This window comes from Culex pipiens, chromosome 2 (genome assembly GCF_016801865.2).
Source record: "Culex pipiens pallens isolate TS chromosome 2, TS_CPP_V2, whole genome shotgun sequence".
In the NCBI taxonomy this organism is placed as follows: Eukaryota; Metazoa; Arthropoda; class Insecta; order Diptera; family Culicidae; genus Culex; species Culex pipiens.
In genome coordinates, this window is record NC_068938.1 from 213,629,907 (window position 1) to 213,654,104 (window position 24,198).

General features: G+C 48.3%; 2 protein-coding genes across 2 annotated transcripts; both read left to right on the forward strand.

Moving 5' to 3' along the window:
• Positions 1–1,765: 1,765 nt before the first annotated feature.
• Positions 1,766–22,321, forward strand: LOC120416821 (midasin). The gene is made up of 8 exons (XM_039578708.2): positions 1,766–2,002; positions 2,066–6,061; positions 6,118–6,415; positions 6,510–8,888; positions 8,953–17,067; positions 20,118–21,030; positions 21,116–21,899; positions 21,964–22,321. Exons 1-8 carry the CDS (start codon positions 1,910–1,912, stop codon positions 22,144–22,146), a joined length of 16,761 nt encoding a protein of 5,586 aa, XP_039434642.1. The 5' UTR covers positions 1,766–1,909; the 3' UTR covers positions 22,147–22,321.
• A 743-nt stretch (positions 22,322–23,064) lies between these two features.
• LOC120416824 (signal peptidase complex subunit 2) lies at positions 23,065–24,066 on the forward strand. Its single transcript, XM_039578710.2, has 2 exons — positions 23,065–23,244; positions 23,349–24,066. The coding sequence occupies exons 1-2, from the start codon at positions 23,200–23,202 to the stop codon at positions 23,883–23,885; spliced, it is 582 nt and encodes a 193-aa protein (XP_039434644.1). The 5' UTR covers positions 23,065–23,199; the 3' UTR covers positions 23,886–24,066.
• The last annotated feature ends 132 nt before the right edge of the window (positions 24,067–24,198 follow it).

Below are 24,198 nucleotides of genomic sequence, written 5' to 3' on the forward strand. Positions count from 1 at the left end.
ATCATTTTAGCCATTTTGATCATTTTGGTATTTTGGTCATTTTGAGCATTTTGGTCATTTTGATTTTTTTGTCATTTTGACCTTTTTGGTCGTTTTGACAGTTTTGGTCGTTTTGGCCATTTTGATCAATTTGGCCATTTTGGTCATTTTGGTCATTTTGTTCATTTTGATTTTTTTGGTCAATGTGGTCATTTTGGTCATTTTGGCCATTTTGATCTTTTTGGCAATTTTGTTCATTTTGGTCAATTTGTCCATTTTGATCATTTTGGTCTTTTTGATCATTTTGGTCTTTTTGATCATTTTGGTCATTTTAGTCATTTTGGACATTTTGACGTTTTTGGTAATTTTGGCTATTTTGATCATTTTGATCATTTTGATCATTTTGATCATGTTGGTCAATTTGGTCATTTTGGTAATTTTGATCACTTTGGCCATTTTGCTCATTTTGGCAATTTTGATCATTTTGGCCATTTTGGTCAATTTGGTATTTTTAGCCATCTTGATCATTTTGGCCATTTTGATCATTTTGGTAATTTTGAGCATTTTGGTCATTTTGATTTTTTGGTCAATGTGGTCATTTTGGCCATTTTGATCTTTTTGGCCATTTTGTTCATTTTGGTCAATTTGGCCATTTTGATCATTTTGGTCTTTTTGATCATTTTGGTCATTTTGGTCATTTTCGTCATTTTGGACATTTTGACGTTTTTGGTAATTTTGGCTATTTTGATCATTTTGATCATTTTGATCATGTTGGTCAATTTGGTCATTCTGGTAATTTTGGCCATTTTGATCATTTTGGTCTATTTGGTCAATTTGGTCATTTTGATCATTTTGACCATTTTGGTCATTTTGGCCATTTTAGCGATCTTGATCATTTTGGCAATTTTGATCATTTTGGTAATTTTGAGCATTTTGGTCATTTTGATTTTTTGGTCATTTTGACAGTTTTGGTTATTTTGGTAATTTTGGCCATTTTGATTTTTTTGGTCAATGCGGTCATTTTGGTCATTTTGGCCATTGTGATCATATTGCCTGTTTTGATAATTTTGGTCAATTTGGTCATTTTGGACATTTTGACGTTTCTGGTAATTTTGGCTATTTTGATCATTTTGGCCATTTTGATCATTTTGGTCATTTTCGTCATTTTGTTCATTATGGCCATTTTGATCATTTTGGCCATTTTGATCATTTTGGTCATTTTGGTCATTTTGGCCATTTTGATCATTTTGGTCATTTTGGCCATTTTGGTCAATTTGGTCAAAGCAATCAAAGCAATCAAAGTAGCCCATAGTAGATCATGGTTGAAAAGTCTGCGATGTGGATGTGGCTTCAGCATAAGCAGAACTTCAAACCTAGCTTCAAACATTCATTCATTTCATTCAAATACAAACAGATCCAAGCGTTAATCATTGTTTTTTTAATTCATCTATCGGTGCATCATCTTTTGCAACTGTCAAACGGGAGTAAATGGTGTAAATGAGCGGTTGTGAATTGAAAATAGCTGTGGTGAGTTTCTAAACATTCAAATTAACCGTTAATTTGCTGATTGATGGAATTTAAAAGATTTACGTCTCTTTTTATGTGTTTCATCTTGAGAAACAAATCAAAACAAACGTATCCAAAGTAAATACCCAATGCGAGAGTAACTTCTAGCAATCACATCAAAAAGATCGAATACTTTCAAACATCGCACACCCTCCCGTCACCGTGCACAGAAATGCCAAACTCGCACGTGCTTTTGTTGATGTGCGCGCAACGTTCAGAGTTTATTTACCATCGGTCGCGTGTTCGATGCGGGTCGTGTTTTTTTCGCGTGTGATTTTCTGCTCCGGTTCGGAGATCGTTCATATTCCGTGCAAGTTCGTGACGGATTTTGGTGAAAGTTTGCAAATTAAGTGCAGCATCCAGTATGGAAGTGGACTGCGAAAAAGTTCGGCGCGTTTTGCGCCGACTGCGCGAGAAATTCGACTGCGCCGAGGTGGAACCATTTTTAAGGTTATCTGTAAGTGTGGGAGGAATGGGTTTTTCGTCGGAATTTGATTTTAACGTTGATTTTTGTTCGCAGAAGCTCACATCGTCCCACATGGACGAGCTGGCCACGGTGCTGGGCCGACTGATTGAGGATCCACAGTACACGACGGAGATTGGGAGTGGATTCGCGAGCATGCTGCTGCTGATCGTTGCGGGTGCTTTCGGGGAGAACAGTTCCGGCGGAACGCCGGATCGCGAAGCGCACCGACGAAAGTGCGTTGCACTTTCCAAGTTGGTGCACTGCTGCCCGGATGTGTTGCGGTTCGCCGTGCAATACTTTCGTCACAGTGCTCCGCCGTTTGGGGTGGGGGAATCGCTGGCGTACACGCCGAAGCAGAAGCAGAAGAAGCTGGAAAAGGGTCCGGTCAGTGAGTTGGAGCTGGTTCGGTGCTGTTATCGGTTTTTGGTGGCCGATCCGGCCCACTTTCGGTCCGCTTGGAATTGGTCCGAGTTTTTTGAGCAGTTTGCTGGGAAGGGTTGTCCGAGGCAGCGGTATTACTACAACCGGATTCTGGCCACGGTCAGTTGTATGACGCAGAGTCAGTTGAACGTACTGGACGGAGATATTCCGTTGGAAGTTGTGGTTCGGGAGCAGCAGCAGGAGATGGCTGTGGGACGAGTGGTCAACGAGGAAGAAGTTGGAGCTTGCGGGGAGAAGATTCGGTGGGACTTTCGGAGCAACGTGGTCACGAACGTGGGCGACGTGATGTTGCCGATTTTCGACGCGAGTAATTGCGAGTTTTATCGCGCGAAGGAGCAAGAACCTGAGGAGCTGGTCATCGTGGACTCGACACGGTTGAACGTGCGTAGTTTGGCGCTGGGAGTTTCGTCGGGGAGGGCGATTTGTCTGTCCGGGCCGGTTGGTTGCGGGAAGACCTCGTTGGTGGAGTATTTGGCCCGGAAGACGGGTCGGATTGGTCCGAAGGCGCAGGAAGTGGAGCGTCGTATGAAGAAGGCGCTCAAGCCTAGCAAGAAGCGCAAGGTTAACGGCGAGGACGAAGTCACGTTCGACGCAGGTTTGGAGCAGTTGAGGAAGGAAGCGCCGCGGAACGGGTTCCTGCGGATTCAGCTCGGAGATCAAACCGACAGCAAGATGCTGCTGGGACAGTACCGCTGTACGGATACTCCGGGAGAGTTTGTGTGGCAGCCGGGTGTGCTGACGCAGGCCGTCATGAACGGGTACTGGCTGCTGCTGGAAGATTTGGACTCTGCAACGCAGGACGTCTGCACGGTGCTGACGAACCTGCTGGAAAACAACTACCTCAGCGTGCCCGGATTCCGCGACTGTCTACGCATCCAACCGGGCTTTCAACTGTTCGTAACGCTCCGAACTCACAAATCCGGCGGCACCGCCACCGCCCACAGCACCTACTCCCTGCTGGAGAAGTACCTCTACACGGTGAACGTCCTTCCGCTGTCCCGCACCGAACTCTGCACCATCATCTGCACCAACTTCCCAAAACTGGCCACCGTCGCTAGTCGGATCGTGGATATTTACCTCACCTTCTCCAGCGGCTGCCACGCGATCCAGAACAACGAAATCGTCGAAAGCGTCAGCATTCTAGAGCAGCAGAACTCGGACGTTCCTGCAACGCAGGAAGAGTCCAGCTTGCCACGCTTTCAGCACGAAGGTGGAACTCTTGGTCTTCCCAACTCCGGCCGCCTGGTATCAACCCGCGACTTGATCAAGCTGTGTCGTCGCTCCAACCCGACCTTCTCCGTGACCAGCACGGAGTGCGCGTACTTTGTGTTCCAGAACGCGGTGGACATCTTTTGCTCTCACCTGCCGGCCGGCGACGTTCGCCGGAACCTGGTGCTGAGCATCGGCGGCAACATCGGCATCAACAAGAGTCGCTGTGATCACCTGTGCGAGGAGTACAAGCCGGAGGTGGACGTGGCCACGTCGAAGGAGGTCAAAATTGGCCGGGTTCTGTTGAAGCGCAACTTGAAGGAGAACTTGGAGAACGACGAAAACGCCTTCTCCCACAAGAAGATCCGGCTGGACAAGAACGCCTCGAGCACGGTCAAGACGCAGGACTTTAAGCTGCAAAGCAAGGCGCCGACGTTCTCCTTCACCCGACCTGCGTCCTGCCTGCTGGAGCGAATCGCCGTGTCCGTGGCCCAAAACGAACCGATCCTGCTCGTGGGAGAAACCGGAGTCGGCAAAACCAGCTCAATTCAGTACTTGGCCTACCAAACGCACCACAAGCTGGTCGTCGTCAACATGAACAACCAGTCGGACGTCTCCGATCTCGTTGGCGGCTTCAAACCCGTTGACCTGAGCTACGTCATCACCCCGCTTCGCTACGAGTTCGAGTTCCTCTTCAACAAGACGTTCAACGCGCAAAAGAACGAAAAGTTCCTCACGAACGTCTCGATCTGCTACAACCGCGGCGAGTTCCCCGTGCTGGTCAAGCTGATGCTCAAAATCGCCGAAAAGGTCTTCCTGCGCAAACAGGACGAGCAACTCCGCCTGGAGAACATCTACGAAAAGTGGACCACCCTCCAGGAGAAGCTCACCCGACTCGACTCGCAGCTCAAAAACTCCGTCAACGTGTCGTTCGCCTTCATCCCGGGCTCGCTCGTCAACTGCATCCGCAACGGCGACTGGGTCCTGCTGGACGAGATCAACCTGGCCTCCACCGAGACGCTCGAGTGCCTCTCCACGATCCTCGAGCCGGACGGCTCGATCGTCCTCCTCGAAAAGGGCGACTTCGTCCCGGTCAAGCGCCACCCGGACTTTCGCATCTTCTCCTGTATGAACCCCAACACGGACGTTGGCAAGAAGGACCTCCCCGTTGGCATCCGGAATCGCTTCACGGAGTTCTTCGTCGACGAACTGGTCGCCGAGAACGATCTGCTGATCCTCGTCAACGACTACCTCGGCAGTACCGGCATTCAGAAAGTCCGAATCCTCAACACGGTCAAACTGTACCGCAGACTTCGCGCCCTGTCCCAGCTCGAGCTGAACGACGGCCTCGGCAACAAACCCGTCTTCTCGCTGCGAACTCTGTGCCGCGCGCTCAGCATCTGCGCCAAGAACTTGTGCGGATCGATCGAGCGCAACCTGTACGAGAGCTTCTGTCTGAGCTTCCTCACCCAGCTCGATCTCAAGTCGCACGCCACGGTACTGACCTACATCCAGAAAACCCTGCTGAACGACGTGCACCAGGCGATCTCGCAGCAGATCCCCAAACCCGCCGACGGCGAGCAGCTCAACTTTGAAGGCTACTGGATCGAGCAAGGTTCGAAGGAGGTTCAGGAGTGCGAGAGTTACATTTTGACGGAGAGTGTAAAGAACAACCTGCGCGATCTAGCGCGGATCATCTCGATCGGCAAGCTGCCCGTCCTGCTCCAAGGCCCCACCTCCGCCGGCAAGACCAGCTTGATCGAGTACATCGCCAAACGCAGCGGCAACGTGTGCCTCCGGATCAACAACCACGAGCACACCGACCTCCAAGAGTACATCGGCACGTACGTCGCAGACGTGACCGGCAAGCTCACCTTCAAGGAGGGCGTCCTCGTCGAAGCCATGCGCAACGGCTTCTGGATCATCCTGGACGAGCTGAACCTCGCCCCCAGCGACATCCTCGAAGCGCTGAACCGCGTCCTCGACGACAACCGCGAACTCTTCATCCCGGAAACGCAAGTCGTCGTCAAAGCCCACCCCAACTTTATGCTCTTCGCCACGCAGAACCCACCCGGCCTGTACGGCGGCCGGAAGATGCTGTCGCGTGCCTTCAAGAACCGCTTCATCGAGCTGCACTTTTCGGAGATCCCGCGGGCCGAGCTGGAGGTCATCCTGGAGAAGCGCTGCCTCATCCCGCGCTCGTACTCGCAAAAGATGGTCAAGGTGATGTCGGAGCTGCAGCTGAATCGGCGGAGTACCGCGAAGCAGAACTTTACGCTGCGCGATCTGTTCCGGTGGGGCAATCGGTACACGTACGCGGACAAGGCGCTGCTCGCGGACGGCAGCTACGACTGGAACCAGCACCTGATCGATGAGGGGTATTTGGTGCTGTCGTCGAAGGTAAGAATTGATTATTCCCTTGAGCGATGATAACCACTCTCTCTCTCTTCTTCAAGATTCGCAACCTGTACGAAACCAAGATCATCCAGGAAGCGCTCTACACCCACTTCCGGAAGCGCGCCGCCGAGGACGCCCTGTTTACGCTGAAGGCCACCGCAACATCCCAGGTGACGCGTGGCATCCTCGAGCAGCTGGAGCGCCAAACCGCGCACGACGGCGTCGTGTGGACGTTCGACATGCGCCGGATGGCGGTGCTGACGGCGAAGGCGCTGCAGTTCAACGAACCCGTGCTGCTGGTCGGCCCGACCGGATGTGGCAAGACCACAATCTGTCAGATACTGGCGGCGATTCGAGGTAAGCTCCGCGCACTGGGGACAATGGCAATGACGGATTTACTACTGTTGTGAAGAAAGGCAAACCGGCACTAACCGGGAACGATCGATTTTAGGAACCACCCTGCGGATCCTCAACTGTCACATGCACACGGAGGGTGCGGACTTCCTGGGCGGGCTTCGCCCGCATCGTCAAGCGGAATCCGAGGAGAAGGACTCCAAACAACTGTTTGAGTGGTCCGACGGACCGCTGGTCCTGTCCATGGCCGAAGGTGGCTTCTTCCTCGCCGACGAGATCTCGCTCGCAGAGGATTCCGTCCTCGAGCGGCTGAACTGCGTGCTGGAGCCGGAACGAACGCTGCTGCTGGCGGAAAAGGGAGGCGTCTCGGCGGGGGCGTCCGAGTTTGTCATTACGGCTTCCGAGGGCTTCCAGTTTCTGGCCACGATGAATCCCGGCGGTGACTTTGGCAAGAAGGAACTGTCGCCAGCGTTGCGAAATCGGCTGACGGAGATTTGGTGTAGAGCTACGGATTCACGAGATGATTTGGTGCGGATCGCGGAGCATGCTCTGAAGAAGGGGCTGACCGACGTGGACTGCTGCAACAAGTTGGCCCAAGTGATCATCGGAGTGGTGTTTGTGCTGAAAAATAAGATCGACAAGCTTAACTTTAGCATTCGAGACGTGCTGGCGTGGGTTGCCTTCATCAACAAGAATCAAGCGAGCTTGTCGCTCGCGGAGTCGCTGATGTACGGACTGGAGACGGTCTTCCTGGACTCGCTGGAGATGCTTCCGTACGAGACGTTCGAGGAGATTGTCGCAATCAGGAAAGAGATTCTTGCCGCGCTCAACGCTTTGATGCAAAAACTGTTGGACATCAAGCAGTTCAAGCTTCAGCGAGGTTCCACCGTTGAGTCCAACGAAACCTCCTTCGGAATCAGTCCCTTCTACATTGAGCTGAACCCGGTTCAGCGCGATCGCGCCACGGAGTTCATGTTCAGCGCTCCAACAACCCAAAACAACCTGTTCCGTCTCCTCTCAGCACTTTCCCTGGACAAGGCAATCCTGCTCGAAGGTCCACCCGGCGTCGGCAAGACGTCCCTCGTGGAGAACCTAGCCCGTGCCGCCGGCTTCGCCATCGTGCGGATCAACCTGTGCGAGCACACCGATTTGGCCGACCTGTTCGGTACGGATCTACCCGCGGACGATCGCACCCTAGAACTGACCAACAACGAGGTCGAAGCCACCGAATCCAAGCTGGGTTCCTTCGTGTGGCGTGACGGACCTCTGCTAGCCGCGCTGAAAGCGAAAAACACCTGGATCCTGCTCGACGAGCTGAATTTGGCCCCGCAAAGCGTGCTGGAAGGTCTGAACGCGATCCTCGATCACCGTGGTGAGGTGTTTATCGCCGAGTTGAACAAAACGTTCAAGCTGGGCGCGAAGACGAGGATCTTTGCCGCGCAGAACCCGCTGCGTCAGGGAGGAGGGCGGAAGGGACTGCCTCAGTCGTTCCTGAATCGGTTCACCAAGGTGTATCTGCGGAAGCTGGAGCGGGCGGATTTGCTGTACGTCGTTGACGGGAAGTATCGGGAGAAGTTTGCGAGCGCTGGAAGCGGGTTGATCGAGGATCTTGGAAGGGAGGTTGGAGGCGATGTTAGTTATTTTGAAGCTTTCAACGCGACGACCGGATCGGTCAAGTTCGACCTGTCGGAGAGGATGGTGCTGTTCTCGGAAGCGCTGGAGACGGGAATTGCCAACCTGGAGTTTGGCTACAAGGGAGGACCGTTCGAGGCGAATCTTCGAGACATTCTACGCTGGTGTGAGTTGTTCTTCAGCGAACGGACTGGATTCTTCCGTAAGAAGTTCAGTTGCGCCAGAGATTCGTACGACAACTTCCTGTTGGTACTGTTCGAGAAGATGAAGCTGGTCTACTATCAACGAATGCGAACCGACGTAGACAAGAACTACATCCTGGCGGTGTTCTCCCGAGTATTCGCCTGCGATGCGTACGATCTGGAGCAGCGCTCCCAGGACATCGCAGTGTACTGGACCGACGACAAACTCTACATGGGCGATCTTGTGCTGGAAAAGCTCAACAAGTCCGACGAGATGAACCCGATTTCGCAAAAGACCCAGAACACGTTCCCTCTCCTGCTAACCAGCCAGCTTGAAACGCTCCGCAACGTAACCGAGTGCGTCCTGATGGAAAAGCCGGTGATCCTCTGTGGCCCGAGCGATTCCGGCAAGACCAAGATCATCAACCTGTTGACGACGCTGAGCAACAAGTTCTGCAACGTGGACACGATCGACGACTCGGTAACCGGGAGCTTCCAGCAGTTTGACTTTAACCGGCACCTGGAGGAAGTGTCCTCGAACGTCGAGGCGATCGTGATGGATGCCGTGAAGGAGGCGGCCTTGGCTGATGGAGGGAGATCGCTGCTGGTGCAGCTGATCGCGACGTGGGAAAAGTACGTGCAGTTCAACGACGGCAAGATGGGTGAGTTACTAAACAATGTTTAAGGTTTCACGGTACTTACAATGTCGGTTCTTACCATTTTTAGCATTCGCCACCAAAAACCTTCAAACCGAAGAGTTGGCCCTGTTCCGTAAACGACTGACGGCACTCCAGAACGTGCTAACGCTGCTAGCAGGTCAACCGACCATCGCTCACGCCCACCCGAAAATTCCCAGCATGATCGCCGTCCTAACGGCGCTGGCCACCATCTCCAAAAACGCCGAAACCCTCAACACCGGCGGTCACTTCGAGTGGGTCGACTCCAAGGTCGTCAAATCGCTCAAATACGGCCAGTACATTTGCCTCGAGCACGTCAACCTGGTCTCGTCCGCAATCCTCGATCGCCTCAATCCGATCTTCGAGCCCGACGGCAGTCTGCTCATCTCGGAGAAGGGCGTCGACGCGAACAACGAGTCCGAGATCATCCGAGCGCACGCCAAGTTCCGAGCGTTCCTCACGCTTGACCCGAAGAACGGGGAGATCTCGCGAGCGATGCGAAACCGTTGCATTGAGCTGGCGCTGCACAAGGAGACGTACGGCGATGACGATCTGCGGCGGTTGGTGTTTGCGAACGGAGTTGGAGACCTTGCGCTGATCAATACGATCTTGTCGATCCACAAGGGACTGAAGAAGGTGTCAGAGTTTAACCAGTTTGGGATTGCGCACGTGATCAAGTTTGCGTATCTCGTGGCGCAGAACAAGCGGCTGGGCATGATCGAGGAAAAGTGCCTGCTGATCAGTGCGCTGGAAGTGTACGTCAGGTCTTCAAACACGGATCTACTCGGGTACGGGTTGGAGTTTTACCGAAACGCACTGAAGACTGTGATCAAGGACGAAATTAAGAACGCTGTCACGATCCCGAACTTGGTTCAGCTTGAAAACGTCCTGCTGCGATCGGACAACCTGACGGGTCTTCAGCTGATCAAGCTACAAGCGGAACCACTTCTCACCACTCTCAGATGTGCGCAGAACAGCTTCCCGGACGTCGTCGAGCTGCTGACGAACATCGCTTCGGCTTACTCGCAACAGTCAGCCGTAACTCTGGACAACGTCAAGTACCTGTTCCATCTGCTGTATGAAGTGTCGAGCTTCGAGGACGTCAAGAGTCGACGAATTTACCTGTCCGATTGCTTGAAGACACTTCAGCAGGTTCAACCGAAAGAAGAGACGCAGGGCGCCAACTCGAACGGCATTGTGATCGATGTGCAGCTGGAAGCCTGCGCTGACAGCCAGTGGAAGTCGTCGGAGAAAAGCCTGTCCGGCTACCGGGATCTCCAGCACACGAAGCGAGAAAAGGTGGATTCTGAAGAAAGCAGCAAAGCTGTGTTGACTGTTGGTGAAGTGGTACAGCAACTGATCGAGCTGAACCAAGTGCTTTCCAGCACGATTGAAAAGTTTGGTAAAACAGGTAACCTCCCCTGGAATCGATCAATGTTCCCGAGGATTCGAGACTACCAGGAAGACAGTACGCCCGAGCAGCATCGCATCAGTGCAACTCTACTGCTCAACACAACCCTGAAAGCGATCGAGGTGCAGAATGCTACCAAACTCAGCAAGATCGATGCCCTGTCCTACTCGAAAGCCGTTTCGGTTAAGATCATCAACGACACGGTTGAGCACAAGCTCGTCACTCAGCTGTACGACTTCCTCGCAAACTTCAAACCACTGCTCGAGGGAGCACTGAAGGACACACGTCTAGACGGCGAACTCTACACCAAGCTGATCGGATCGTACCTCTGGATCAACCGCTTGATCGAGCTGTCCCATCAGAACCTGTTCATCAACAAGGAGGTCAACACCGCGCTGGTGGACTACATCACGCTGCACTTTAAGTGGATCCAGAAGCACTGCCTGTCGCTTCTTGAAGGAACCCGATTCGCTGCAGTTCGCCACTCGCTGGAAGAATCCGTCCAAAGTTCCGTTCATCCGCTGACGGAGCATCGCAAGCTGCACGCTAAACGCTTCCTGAACAACTTGCCGTTCTACAGCCAAGATCAGATCGAGTACCGACTTCGCCACGTCGATTTCAACGAAGGGTTGCGTCTCGTGCCGAGACTTACCAAGCTGTACGACTACAGCGACTTTTTGCAGCGGGTCGCGCTGCTGAACCATTCCAATACAGTCGATCTTCGGCGATCGATCTTGGCCAAGTCGAGCTGGTCAACGGAGTTGACCTTCGACCAGAAAGAGACTGAAGCTAGCTTGGACAGCGAGGACTACCGTCGGTTGATTGCGTTGATCGCGCAGTTTGGTGACGCCCAAGAAGGTGATCGCCTCACGGAGATCCTCGCACAGCTGAACCGGTATCGCAAGTTTGTCGCTGGCTGTGACCCGACCGAGACCTATTCGTACAAGTTTCTGGTGGAGATGCTGCCGCTGCTGGAGTACTTTTTGCTGAAATCACTCGCCGGCAGGGCTGAAGTGAACTACGACTACATCGCCAGCGTACGATCGCTCAACCTGGACGCGTTGGTCCTGCTGAAACGGCTCAACAGTGCCGAACATGGAAAGCTGCTTGAAATGGATGAGCTTTTGCAGAGACTGATCGGCAGCGAAGGATTCGACGACCTGCTGAAAAGTCTCCCGACTGGGTTCTACCGCAACCTTCGCACCTACTTTGCCTCGATCCAGAAGCAGCTCTACGAGCTGGAGATGAACTCTCTAGCCATCAACCAAGCAGTTTGCTTCAAAAATGAAACCGAAGCCAGCTACGAAGCGCATCTGGAGCAAGATTCGAACCAATCCGTACACGGCCCCATCCTGACCAGCAACTGCCTGTCGATTCTGCTGACCAACGGTGGCGAGTTGCGATCAACGGGACTCGGAGAGCTCCCCGAGTGGAGAGCCATGGTCAGGCTCATCCGCGATACCGTTTGGAGCAACGCGACTGTTATGCGGAGTGAGTTTGATCAGCAGTACGTTGGACTGACAAAGGCGCAAGGTCAAGCTGAAAGGTTACTCAAGGAGATCGACAGTATTCGCTCGGCGATCCATCGCGATCTGTCGGAGGAACAATTTGTCCAGGACTTTAACGCTGCCACTGAAGAGCTGGGTCAATTTGTAGAGCAATCCAGGGAGTTGCGAGATGATCGCACCGGCAACAAGAACCGTCAGTGGCAGCTGACCTCGCTGCTGAATTCGCTACGCGGAGTGATCGAGCTTAACCTGATGGTTTATCTGCCTCTGCTGGACCCGGTTGAGAAGAACGCACTGAAGAAGACGTACACTGATCAGGACATCCAGCATTACCAGACGTTGGTGCAAGCGTACGAGTACATGGCGATCGTCATGAACTACCGTCGACTTGGAGAGGCTACCAAGCAGTCCTTCTTGAAGCAGCTGGAAGCGCTCGAAGAGAAACGTGGCAAGTTGTGCCGCAAGGTCGCGCTACGTCCCGTCGACAACATCTACACCGAACTGGCCAAGGACGTCAACAATTTCCTGATCTCGTGCTGCTACCCGGGCACGATCCTCGCAATGACCAGAGCCGCCAAGCTATGCCTAGACTTTGAGATCGACACAAAGAACCCGATCAAGAACTGCACCGAAACGAAGAACTTCCAACTGAAGGTGAACGAAACGATCAAGCAAATCGAGCTGTGGATCAACATCGCCAACAAGTTCGAACACCACACGCTGAAGCGGTACGAGGGCTACTACCGGGACTTCCTCGAGCCGGTGTGCTGTGCGATCGCTACGCTCAAATACGGCTTGACCGGACTGAAGCACTGCCTCACGATCAAGCGCGACTCGGTTGGCTTGAAGAGCGCGAACGGCGTGTTTTACGACCTGGCGGAGAAGGACGCGCTGGGCAAGATTCTGCAAAAGTTCGTACAGTTCCCGATGGTCAGCTCGATCAAGCTGTTTGACGAAGAGTCCTCCGGACACAAGGTGAACATCTACTCGGTGCTGGAGAAGATCGATCACAGCGAGGCCAACTACTTCCGGCTGCTCAAGTCGAAGCTGCAGGAGGTCAAGAACGCGATCACGCTTCGCGGAGCGATTGGTGAGGGGGATTTTGTAGATTTGGATCGCATTGTGAACGTGTGCAACCAGATTTGGCAGAAGCAGGAGCATTTGCGGAGGAAGAAGCAAGCCGAGGAGGACAGTTTGTACCAAACGAAGAGTCACTGTGAGGAAGAGAGTGAAGAGGTTATGGCGCAGCGTGAGATTGGGGACATGTTCCCGAACTACGTGGACGAGGACTTTGCTGACTTTATTCAGAACGATACGCTGGAGCAGGTGATCAAGGTGGACACGGTCAAGAGAAACGCACGACTGAACGATACGGTGTGCAACGAAGACTACGCACTGATCTGCGAGAGTTTCATCTACTTGATGAACAAGTTCTCCAAGTCGTACTACTACAATCCGGAAACGGTAGCAAACCTGCCGGAGGTGATCGCGCCCGACTTTGTTGGTCCGTTCCGGACGAAAACCGCGATCTTCTACCAACTTCTGCACAAGTACAGGTCGGCTTTGAACAGCACCTTGGATGAGAGTTTCTATCCTGGTCTGAGCTTCCTGATAGGCATGGTGCAGGAAAAGTACGATGATCTTGACCTTAACCTGCCCGGCTCCCACGCCTACAACTTCTACAAGGATTCCAACATTACCGAAGTGGTTCAGTGCGTTGAAGTGCTGAAGAAGGTCGAAGCCTCGGTGCAAGCTCTTCTACTGGAGTGGCCCGACCATGCCGGATTGAAAGACATCATCAAGATCATCGAGCGAATCCACGCCCTTCCGTCGACGGCCCCGATCGTCCGGTTCAGCACCGGGCTTCAGCTGCTGCGGTCCAAGATCGACGAATGGAACGCGGTCGCGCATCGGCTGAACAACTTGCGCGAGCTGGAAGCGGACATTGTCGAGTTTGTGCACCGCTGGATGCGCATGGAGCTGCAGTATTGGCGGGAGTGCATGAGTCGTACGCACGAAGCGGTACGATCGAAGGCGTACCGCTATTGGTTCTTCATGTACAACCTGCTGCACGAGTTCCTGCAGAGTGATTCCAAGGCCAAGTTGGGCAACCTGCTGGATTACCGGAAGGTTGAACGCTGCTTCGGCGAAGATGAGCTGCTGGAAGAGGACGACCAGGTCGAGGAAGGAACGGTCAAGATCGAAGACCTGGTGCACGTGCTGAAGCAGTTCATCGAGTCTTCAAACTACGCCGAGTTCGCCAACCGTCTGCGCATCTTAAAGTCCTTCGAGCAGTACCTGATGTATCTGAACTTTGAGGACAACCGCAAGAAGGACACGGTCATTGCGGTGCTGCACAATCTTCACATGTACTACGATCAGTTCTCGGCGGAGATTGAAGAGTTCATCAAGTCGAAGCGCAATCCGATCGAGAAGAAGCTGAAGGAGTTTGTCAAGATCGAGTCGTTCAACAAGGATCTGTCGTACTTTAGCATGCGAAACAACATCGCGCGTGTTCATCGACAGCTGCACAAGTTCCTGAAGGAGTTTGAGAACGAGATCAAGGCGAAGATACTGCCGGTGTTTAGTCCGAAAGATCCGGCTGCGGAGATCAACGACGCCGACCAGCAGAAGAACAAGAGCTTGCGCTCGGAAGCCAAGATTACGTACTACATGGTTGACGTGAAGAACTTTATGGCGTCACCGAAGTTGAAGGAAAAGTTCTCCGTACGTAACATGGCGACGGAGACCACTCCGAACCAGGAGCTGTTTGGTAAAATTGATCGATTCTTCGTAACGTCCCGGAACGTCGTTAAAGAAGCTATCTTGCACGCTCCCTTCCCTGGACTGATCTACAGCCTAGATACGTTCATGCACGATCAAATCGAGACGATCGAATACCTCAGCGGGCTCGAAGTGAACCGCGATCAACCGAAGCCGAAGCAAAAATCGCAAGCCAAACAGATCCTCAACCAGAAGCGCAAAGCCCTGTCCGACTTTTACAAGAGCCTCACCCAGCTCGGCCTCAGCTACCGAAGCGGTATCGTCGAAAGCGCGATCGAGTCCGACCCGGTCGACGTGACCATCAAACCGTTCTCCGTCGATCTGCTAGCCCAGAACAGCAAGTACCGCAAGGTCGATCAGCACATCGTCTTCCTCAACGACAAGCTCGATCTGTACTACGTAAAGTGCGTGTTCAAGATCAAGATGCTCATGAAGGTGATGCTGCAGCCGAACGCGGACGTCGGACTGATCAACATCGATCGCATCAAGGGTTTCGCGATCGACCTGTTTCTGTTGGTGCAGAACCAGCAGAAGGAGCTGGGCAAATCGGTGGCGAACGTGTTCGAGCTGAGGGATCGCATCCAGGATCTGACGCAGCTTGGCGGCTGTCTGGAGTCCAAGACGCGGCAGTTTAACTTTGAGCGATCGCGAAGGCATTTGAAGAACGTCAACGCGTGCGTCGTGCAGGTTCAGAGCGTTTTGGAGCAGTTTAATCTGCTGCTAAAGTGCGTTCCTGCGGAACCCAGGGAAGAGCTGAAACTGCTGAAGAACGAGCAGGTGCTGACGCAGAGCGCGATCGTTCCTATTGTTCAGCTGTCCAACGACTGCTTGAAGTTGGCGATCAAACTCGGCAAGGATCTTAAAAAGTCCGAGGAGAACTACATCGCGGGAGATTTGGTGAGGATCGTCGATGAGCAGTTTGGTGTGATTTGCGCTAAGTTGGAAGCCCTCGGTGATCAGCTTAAGTTCAGCAACTGCGACGAGCGATCGATCTATGCCAAGCCGATCGTTGACCTGTTGGAAATCGTAAGGAGTACTGTTGGCAACGAGGTAGCCGTTGAGGAGTCTTCAGCTGAGCAGCAAACGGACGAGGAGAGTTTGAACAACGAGCTCGAGAACATCATCCACTCGATCCTGATTGCAATGCAGCAAATCTACAAGAAGTACTCAACTCCCAAGCCGGAAGCGGAAACACCGAAGGAAACATCAAACGGCCTCGAAGAGACGGAGGAAGCCGGTCCAGAGTCCGAGTTGCAACCTCAACATCTGAAGGAAAAAATCAACTCCGACCTGCTGAGCGATCTGCAATCGCTGAACATCCGAAAGGTGGTTACCAAAATCGGAAGTCTGCTGTCAACGCTGGAGAGTCTCAAGAATCCCGAGCAGTGTGCCGCCATGATTCAGAAGCTGACCCGGTTGATTCCAATCCTGGAGCAGTTCAACCTGCTCGTCGAGTACTACCTGATTCAGCAGCTGGGAGCGCACAAGATCGCTACCAAGATGCTGTCGGTGATGTTGACCGTGTTCATCGAGCTCGGAACGAAGGGATTCTGCATTCCGAAGGACCTGATGGACGACGAAGAAGCTGGCGGTGAACAGCAGGAAGGAAATCAGGGCGGAGAGAAGTTTGGCTTCGAAGACGGCGAAGGTGAGAAGGACGTATCGAACAAGATCGAGAGCGAAGATCAGCTGGACGATGCGAAGAAGCCGGGCCAGGAAGATAAGAACGAGGAAGAAGAGAAGGACAACAAGGAAGAAAAGGGCATCGACATGAGCGAGGACTTTGACTCGAAGCTGCAGGATGTGGACAAACCGGAAGGTTCCGACTCGGAGGATGAAAATAAGGACGACGAAGAAGACATCGATAAGCAAATGGGAGACGCTGAAGAGGGCGAGAAGCTCGACGACCAAATCTGGGGCGACGATGAACAGAAAGAGGAAGAGGAAAAAGAAGATGAGATGGACGAAGAGGACGGCAAAGGTTCGGGAGAAACCGACGACAAACACAACAACCTCGACTCGGAGAAGGATAAGGCTCCCGGTGAGGAACAGGACGGCACGGATGCCATTGATCAGGCCAAGGACGACAGCAAGAAAGAAAAGCCAAAGGACATCGAAGATATGAACAACCAGGAAGGTGAGGAAGAGCAGGAGAATCCGCACCACAACGAGCTGGAAGAACCACCGCAGCCGGATGATCTGGACTTGGACGAAGAGTTCAACCTGGACAACGATGATCGGCCCGATGGCCAGAACGGTGAAGAGCAGAACGAGGAAAATCCGTTCGATATTGACCAGATGAAGGAAAATGGTGAAAATGAAGGGGAAGAAGAAGCGAAGGAAGATGAAGCGCAGAAGGAGGACGATCAAAAGCAGGAAAATGGCGACGATTCGTCGGATGAGGAGGACCAGGAGAATCCGGACGGTGCGGAGAAGTTGGCCGAGGATGAGAATCAAGAGGGTGAGTTAAAATATTAAAATATTGAAATATTAAAATATTAAAACATTAAAATATAAAAATATTAAAATATTGAAATATTAAAATATTAAAATATTAAAATATTAAAATAATAAAATATCAAAATATTTAAATATTAAAATATTTACATATTACAATATAAGAATATTAAAATATTAAATTATTAAAATATCAAAATATTAAAAAATTAATATATTAAAATATTAAAATTAAAATATTAAAATATTAAAATACTAAAATATCAAAATATTAAAATATTAAAATATTGAAATATTAAAATATTCAAATATTCAAATATTAAAATATTTACATATTACAATATAAGAATATTAAAATGTTAAAATATGAAAATATCGAAGTATTAAAATATTCAAATATTCAAATATTCAAATATTCAAATATTCAAATATTAAAATATTTATATATTACAATATAAGAATATTAAAATATTAAAATATTAAAATATCAAAAAATTAAAATATCAAAATATTAAAATATTACAATATAAAAATATTAAAATATTAAAATATTAAAATATTAAAATATTTAAATATTTAAATATTTAAATATTTAAATATTAAAATATTAAAATATTAAAATATTAAAATATTAAAATATTAAAATATTAAAATATTAAAATATTAAAATATTAAAATATTAAAATATTAAAATATTAAAATATTAAAATATTAAAATATTAAAATACTAAAATATCAAAATATTAAAATATCAAAATATCAAAATATTAAAATATTCAAATATTCAAATATTAAAATATTTACATATTACAATATAAGAATATTAAAATGTTAAAATATTAAAATATCGTAGTATTAAAATATTAAAATATTAAAATATTAAAATATCAAAAAATTTAAATATTAAAATATTAAAACAAAGACGGAAACGGCAACGAAAATCCTGCGTGATAACCGCGACGCACACCGTTCAAATTCTCCAAAGCAACTGTCAAACAATCGCGAAATCACCCGGGTCGAAATACACACACAATCGGGGGGAAAACAAAGACGGAAACGGCAACGAAAATCCTGCGTGATAACCGCGACGCACACCGTTCAAATTCTCCAAAGCAACTGTCAAACAATCGCGAAATCACCCGGGTCGAAATACACACACAATCGGGGGGAAAACAAAGACGGAAACGGCAACGAAAATCCTGCGTGATAACCGCGACGCACACCGTTCAAATTCTCCAAAGCAACTGTCAAACAATCGCGAAATCACCCGGGTCGAAATACACACACAATCGGGGGGAAAACAAAGACGGAAACGGCAACGAAAATCCTGCGTGATAACCGCGACGCACTCCGTTCAAATTCTCCAAAGCAACTGTCAAACAATCGCGAAAACACCCGGGTCGAAATACACACACAATCGGGGGGGAAACAAATACGGAAACGGCAACGAAAATCCTGCGTGATAATCGCGACGCGCACCGTTCAAATTCTCCAAAGCAACTGTCAAACAATCGCGAAATCACCCGGGTCGAAATACACACACAATCGGGGGGGAAACAAAGACGGAAACGGCAACGAAAATCCTGCGTGATAACCGCGACGCACACCGTTCAAATCCGCCAAAGCAACTGTCAAACAATCGCGAAATCACCCGGGTCGAAATACACACACAATCGGGGGGAAAACAAAGACGGAAACGGCAACGAAAATCCTGCGTGATAACCGCGACGCACTCCGTTCAAATTCTCCAAAGCAACTGTCAAACAATCGCGAAAACACCCGGGTCGAAATACACACACAATCGGGGGGGAAACAAATACGGAAACGGCAACGAAAATCCTGCGTGATAATCGCGACGCGCACCGTTCAAATTCTCCAAAGCAACTGTCAAACAATCGCGAAATCACCCGGGTCGAAATACACACACAATCGGGGGGGAAACAAAGACGGAAACGGCAACGAAAATCCTGCGTGATAACCGCGACGCACACCGTTCAAATCCGCCAAAGCAACTCTAAAATATTAAAATATTAAAATATTAAAATATTAAAATATTAAAATATTAAAATATTAAAATATTCAAATATTAAAATATTTACATATTACAATATAAGAATATTAAAATGTTAGAATATTAAAATGTTAGAATATTAAAATATCGAAATATTAAAATATTCAAATATTCAAATATTAAAATATTCAAATATTAAAATATTTATATATTACAATATAAGAATATTAAAATATTAAAATATTAAAATATCAAAATATTAAAATATTAAAATATTAAAATATTGAAATATTTTAATATTAAAATATTGAAATATAAAAATATAAAAATATTAAAATATTGAAATATTAAAATATTAAAATATTAAAATAATAAAATAATAAAATATCAAAATATTCAAATATTAAAATATTTACATCTTACAATATAAGCATATTAAAATATTAAATTATTAAAATATCAAAATATTAAAATATTAAAATATTAAAATATTAAAATACTAAAATATCAAAATATTAAAATATCAAAATATTTTAATATTTACATATTACAATATAAGATTATTAAAATATTAAAATATCAAAATATTAAAATATTCAAATATTCAAATATTAATATATTAAAATATTAAAATAATAAAATATCAAAATATTAATATATTAAAATATTTAAATATTAAAATATTAAAATATTAAAATATTAAAATATTAAAATACTAGAATATCAAAATATCAAAATATTAAAATATTAAAATATTGAAATATTAAAATATTAAAATATTAAAATATTAAAATAATAAAATAATAAAATATCAAACTATTAAAATATTCAAATATGCAAATATTAAAACATTAAAATATTCAAATATTATAATATTATAATATTAATAGTATATTTTCAAATCTTTTAATCCTTAAGAAACATATTTTTTAAATTTTGTAATGTTTGAATTTTTGAGCTTTTGAATTTTGGAACTTTCGAATTTGCATCGACAACATGCGACCTGCAATAAATAGTTAATCGATATTTTCTTCCCCCAACAGGTGAAGATCCGCAAAACAAGCCGGAAGACGAGGAAGTGCAGCAGATTCCGGACGAGCACAAAGATGAACAACCGGAAGAGCCAAAAACCGAAGAAGAGCAAAAATCCGCCCAGAAAGACCAACCTCACCACGAGTCCAAGGACAAACGGTCCGAGCAGGATCGCATCGAAGCCATGCCGGACACGGAGCACAAGGGCACGAACGATCAGGTTGCGAACGAGCCCGACAAGCCGGAAACGCGCCAGGAAACGGAACTTGATGAACAGGACACGGGCGAGGATCGGGACGGGGTGGGGCAGGCCGAAAATGAGCAGTCGGAAACGGGCCACCAGGGAATTGCCGAGTCGAAGGATACGCGCACCAAGCGCGAGCAGAACGACCGGAAGCAGCGCGAGGAGAAGCGGCGACAGGGAAATACGGACGAGGAGCGGTCGCTGGGCGATCCGGAAAAGGCGGAGAAGAAACGGCTGAAGACGGTTGACGAGTTGAATCGGGAGGAGAGGGGAGGAAAGGAGGAGGAGGGTGAGGAAGATGAAGGGGAGAAGGATGATTCGGAAGAGTATCAGCACGTGAAGGATGCGAAGCAGTCGGACAAGACGACGCTGGACAATGCGACGGAGGAGCAGTCCAAAAAGGTGCAACATCAGGAGAATAAGGAGGACGATGGGCAGAAAGAACAGGAGGAGGAGTGTGTGGATGAGTTGATGGACGTTGATGAAAAGGTCGAAGAGCTGGAGGAAACGCAGAAGGAGCTGCTGGAGAGTGAGAAGAATGAGCGCAAGAAGGATAAACCGGCCAAAAAGGACGAGAGTCAGCGGGAGAAAGTTGAAACGCTGGAGAATGTTGAAGTTGAGGGAGAAATTGTGGACACGGCTCGGGTGCCGCGAGGGGAGGAAACGACCGCTCATACAGTGTAAGTATTATTTTTTTGAGTTCAATTTCCACCATGTCGACACCATGTCACAATTGAACCAATGTTAACCTATTTTTCTCTACAGTCTAGACATCCTGAACGACATGACCCTGCCGGAGGAACCGACCACGGGCGAGGTGCTCGAGATGCGTAAAATGGTCGAAAAGGAATCGCTAGCGGTGAACGCGGTGCAGCCCGGCCACGACGAGTTCGATCGCTGGCAACAGATCTCGAACAAGATGTTGCCGAACGCTCGCGAGTTGTGCGAACAGCTGCGGTTGATTCTGGAACCGACCAAGTGCACCCGACTGAAGGGTGATTACCGGACGGGTCGTCGCATCAACATGAAGAAGATCATTCCGTACATTGCGTCCCAGTTCCGGAAGGACAAGATCTGGCTGCGGCGAACGAAGGCCGCCCAGCGAGACTACAAGATAACGATCGCTGTGGACGATTCCAAGTCGATGGACCACAACAACAGCAAGGATCTGACGCTGCAGGCCATTTCGTTGGTTTCGCAAGCGTTGACCCTGCTCGAGAGCGGCCGGCTGAACGTGATGTCCTTCGGGGAGTCGCCGAAAATCTTGCTCAAGCATTCCGACCAGTTTGACGGTGCGAAGCTGATCAGTTCGCTCAACTTTGAGCAGAACCAGAGCCGGATCGCCGAACTGCTGGACTTTGTGCGGACGGTCAACGCCGAGGACTGCTCGTCGTCGGATAACGGGATTTTCGAAAATCTGCTGCTGGTTCTGAGCGACGGCCGGAACATCTTCAGCGAGGGCGAGAAGAAGGTCAAGAACTCGGTGAAGCTTGCCCGGCTGCAGCGGATATTCGTCGTGTACGTGATCATCGACAATCCGGAGAACAAGGTAGCTTCAGTTGACGGCTTTTGTTTTCGGGTGAACTTTAATGCAAAATTTGAAATTCTTCCAGCACTCCATCATGGACATTCGGGTGCCGCTGTTTACGGCCGACCGCAACCAGATCGTGATGCAGTCCTACCTGGACGTGTTCCCCTTCCCGTACTACGTGATCGTGCGGGATCTAGGCCAGCTGCCGCTCGTGCTGAGCGACGCCATGCGCCAGTGGTTCGAACTGGTCAACAGTGAGCAGTAAAGGAAAATTAGGTTGTAGTTATTGTTTTGTTTTTGTATTGGTTACAAAATGTAAAATATTCGTAGTAATAAGGAAATATACTGTTATTTCTTAGTCTTTATCGCTTGTAAAACAAGTTCTATATATCTATGGCTTAAAGTATATTTGTAATAGCCGAGCAAATAAATAAACAAGTAGCAATTGCAAATAATGCCAATTATTTTATGTAATTCCAAGCAGTTTCTGGCATTCCAAGTTATTCCGAGAAATGAAAAATAACCCGTAACATATTTTCAGTAATCCTGGTAATTCCATTCACACTGGTCAGTAATCCTTGATGCTGGAATCTCCTTGAAATTAACCATCACAGCGGTGAAAGTTTCACTCGAGGTCTTGTCATTGCCATGTCTCACAATTCTCCCGTCGGTGGTGTCGCTGGTAGACAGTTGGACTCAGAATCCAAATGTCGTCAGTTCGAATCCCGGGGTGGGTGGAAGCATAGGTGTAAAAAGAGGTTTCAATCAAGCCTTCGAACCCCCCATTTTGACAATGAAAAACGTTGTTGAACAACAAACTTCACTATAAAACCGTTGTTGGTTAAACAGCAAAAAATGTGGTTCTGTAACAATGAAAATCATTGTAAATCCACTGTCATTTTTTGTCCGGGTAGTTTTAAATAGGAATCTCACAATCGAGAACGCCAAGGCATTGCTGTAGAGCAGCGATTCTTATCCTTCTCCCAGGTTGGTAACAATTTATTTTATTTTTATTCGAGGTGCCAAATTTCTTATCTTAGTTTGTTCTACAAAACACACCGCGCGCTACATTCCATCGATTCAATGTCGGCTCACATCTCACTCGTTTATTTGTTCGTTCGGTAAATCCCGATTTCGTGTGCAACCCTGCAGCGAGCTCCTCGTTGACATCGCGCTGTCGAGTTGTCAAAAATATTGTTCGTTCGTTGTGTGGCAGCAATCGGTGGACGCACTTTTCCAGAATTCAGCGAAAAAAGTTCAAGTTTCTAGTGATTTTAATCCTCCAATTTGCACAAATTCGTGTTAAATACTAGTTCAAATGGGTTCCAAGACGAAGACCAACGAGGGCAACAAGGATGACGAGGTAAATTTGGTGCAAATTGCGAGTATTGGACCGGCAAGAAATTGCCAACAAAATCGACACGTCAGAGCTTAACCAAAATGCTTTGCGATTTCCCCTCTTTCCAGCCCGTCAAGATCAACAAATGGGACGGAACCGCGGTCAAGCACGCGCTGGACGACTCCGTCAAGACGGCCCTCATGAACCGAACCAACATGAAGGAACACCACGCCATCATCGACGGCCGGCTCTTCATCTGTGCCCTGGCCGTGTCCACGGCGCTGATTGCCCTCGGGTACGACTACCAGTACTCGTTCCCCACCTCGAAGCCGGTTCTGATCGTGTGCGTGTGTTTCTACTTCTTCCTGATGGGCGTGCTGACCGTCTACACGACGTACGTTGAGAAGGGAATCTTTGCCGTCGGCAACCAGAAGGACGACAAGGGCAACCAGAAGCGCTGGCAGGCCAGTTCCGATATGCGAAAGTACGATGACAAGTACGAGCTGACGCTGCAGCTGCGGGATGGCCGTGGAGTGCGGGAGGCGACCGTCGTCAAGTCGGTGGCCAACTTTATCGACGTCAACGGAACGCTGTTGGACGATTTGGTTGCGAACGAGCTGAATCGCATCGTGAATTCGCTGAACGCGGAAAAAAAGGACAAGTAGGGAGGAAGATTTGGGGAGATGCATTTTGGGCCTGAGGGAGAAGGGCCGACGTTTGTCTCATTGCAGCAGAAATTTAGGAGTAAGAATCAAGCGAGAGAGGAAGCAACAAAAAATGGACATAAAACATACATTTCCAGTTTGTGTAATTTCGATTCAATAAAGTAAAGTAATATTGCCTGTATGAGCACTTGTTTTTATTTTGTGTTTTAGAGATATCCGAAAATAATGATATCTTTTAGTAAAATCTTAAATCGAAACCAAAAAATTGAAATAATTTGAACTGCCTAAACATTTGTTTGTAACTAATAAAAAA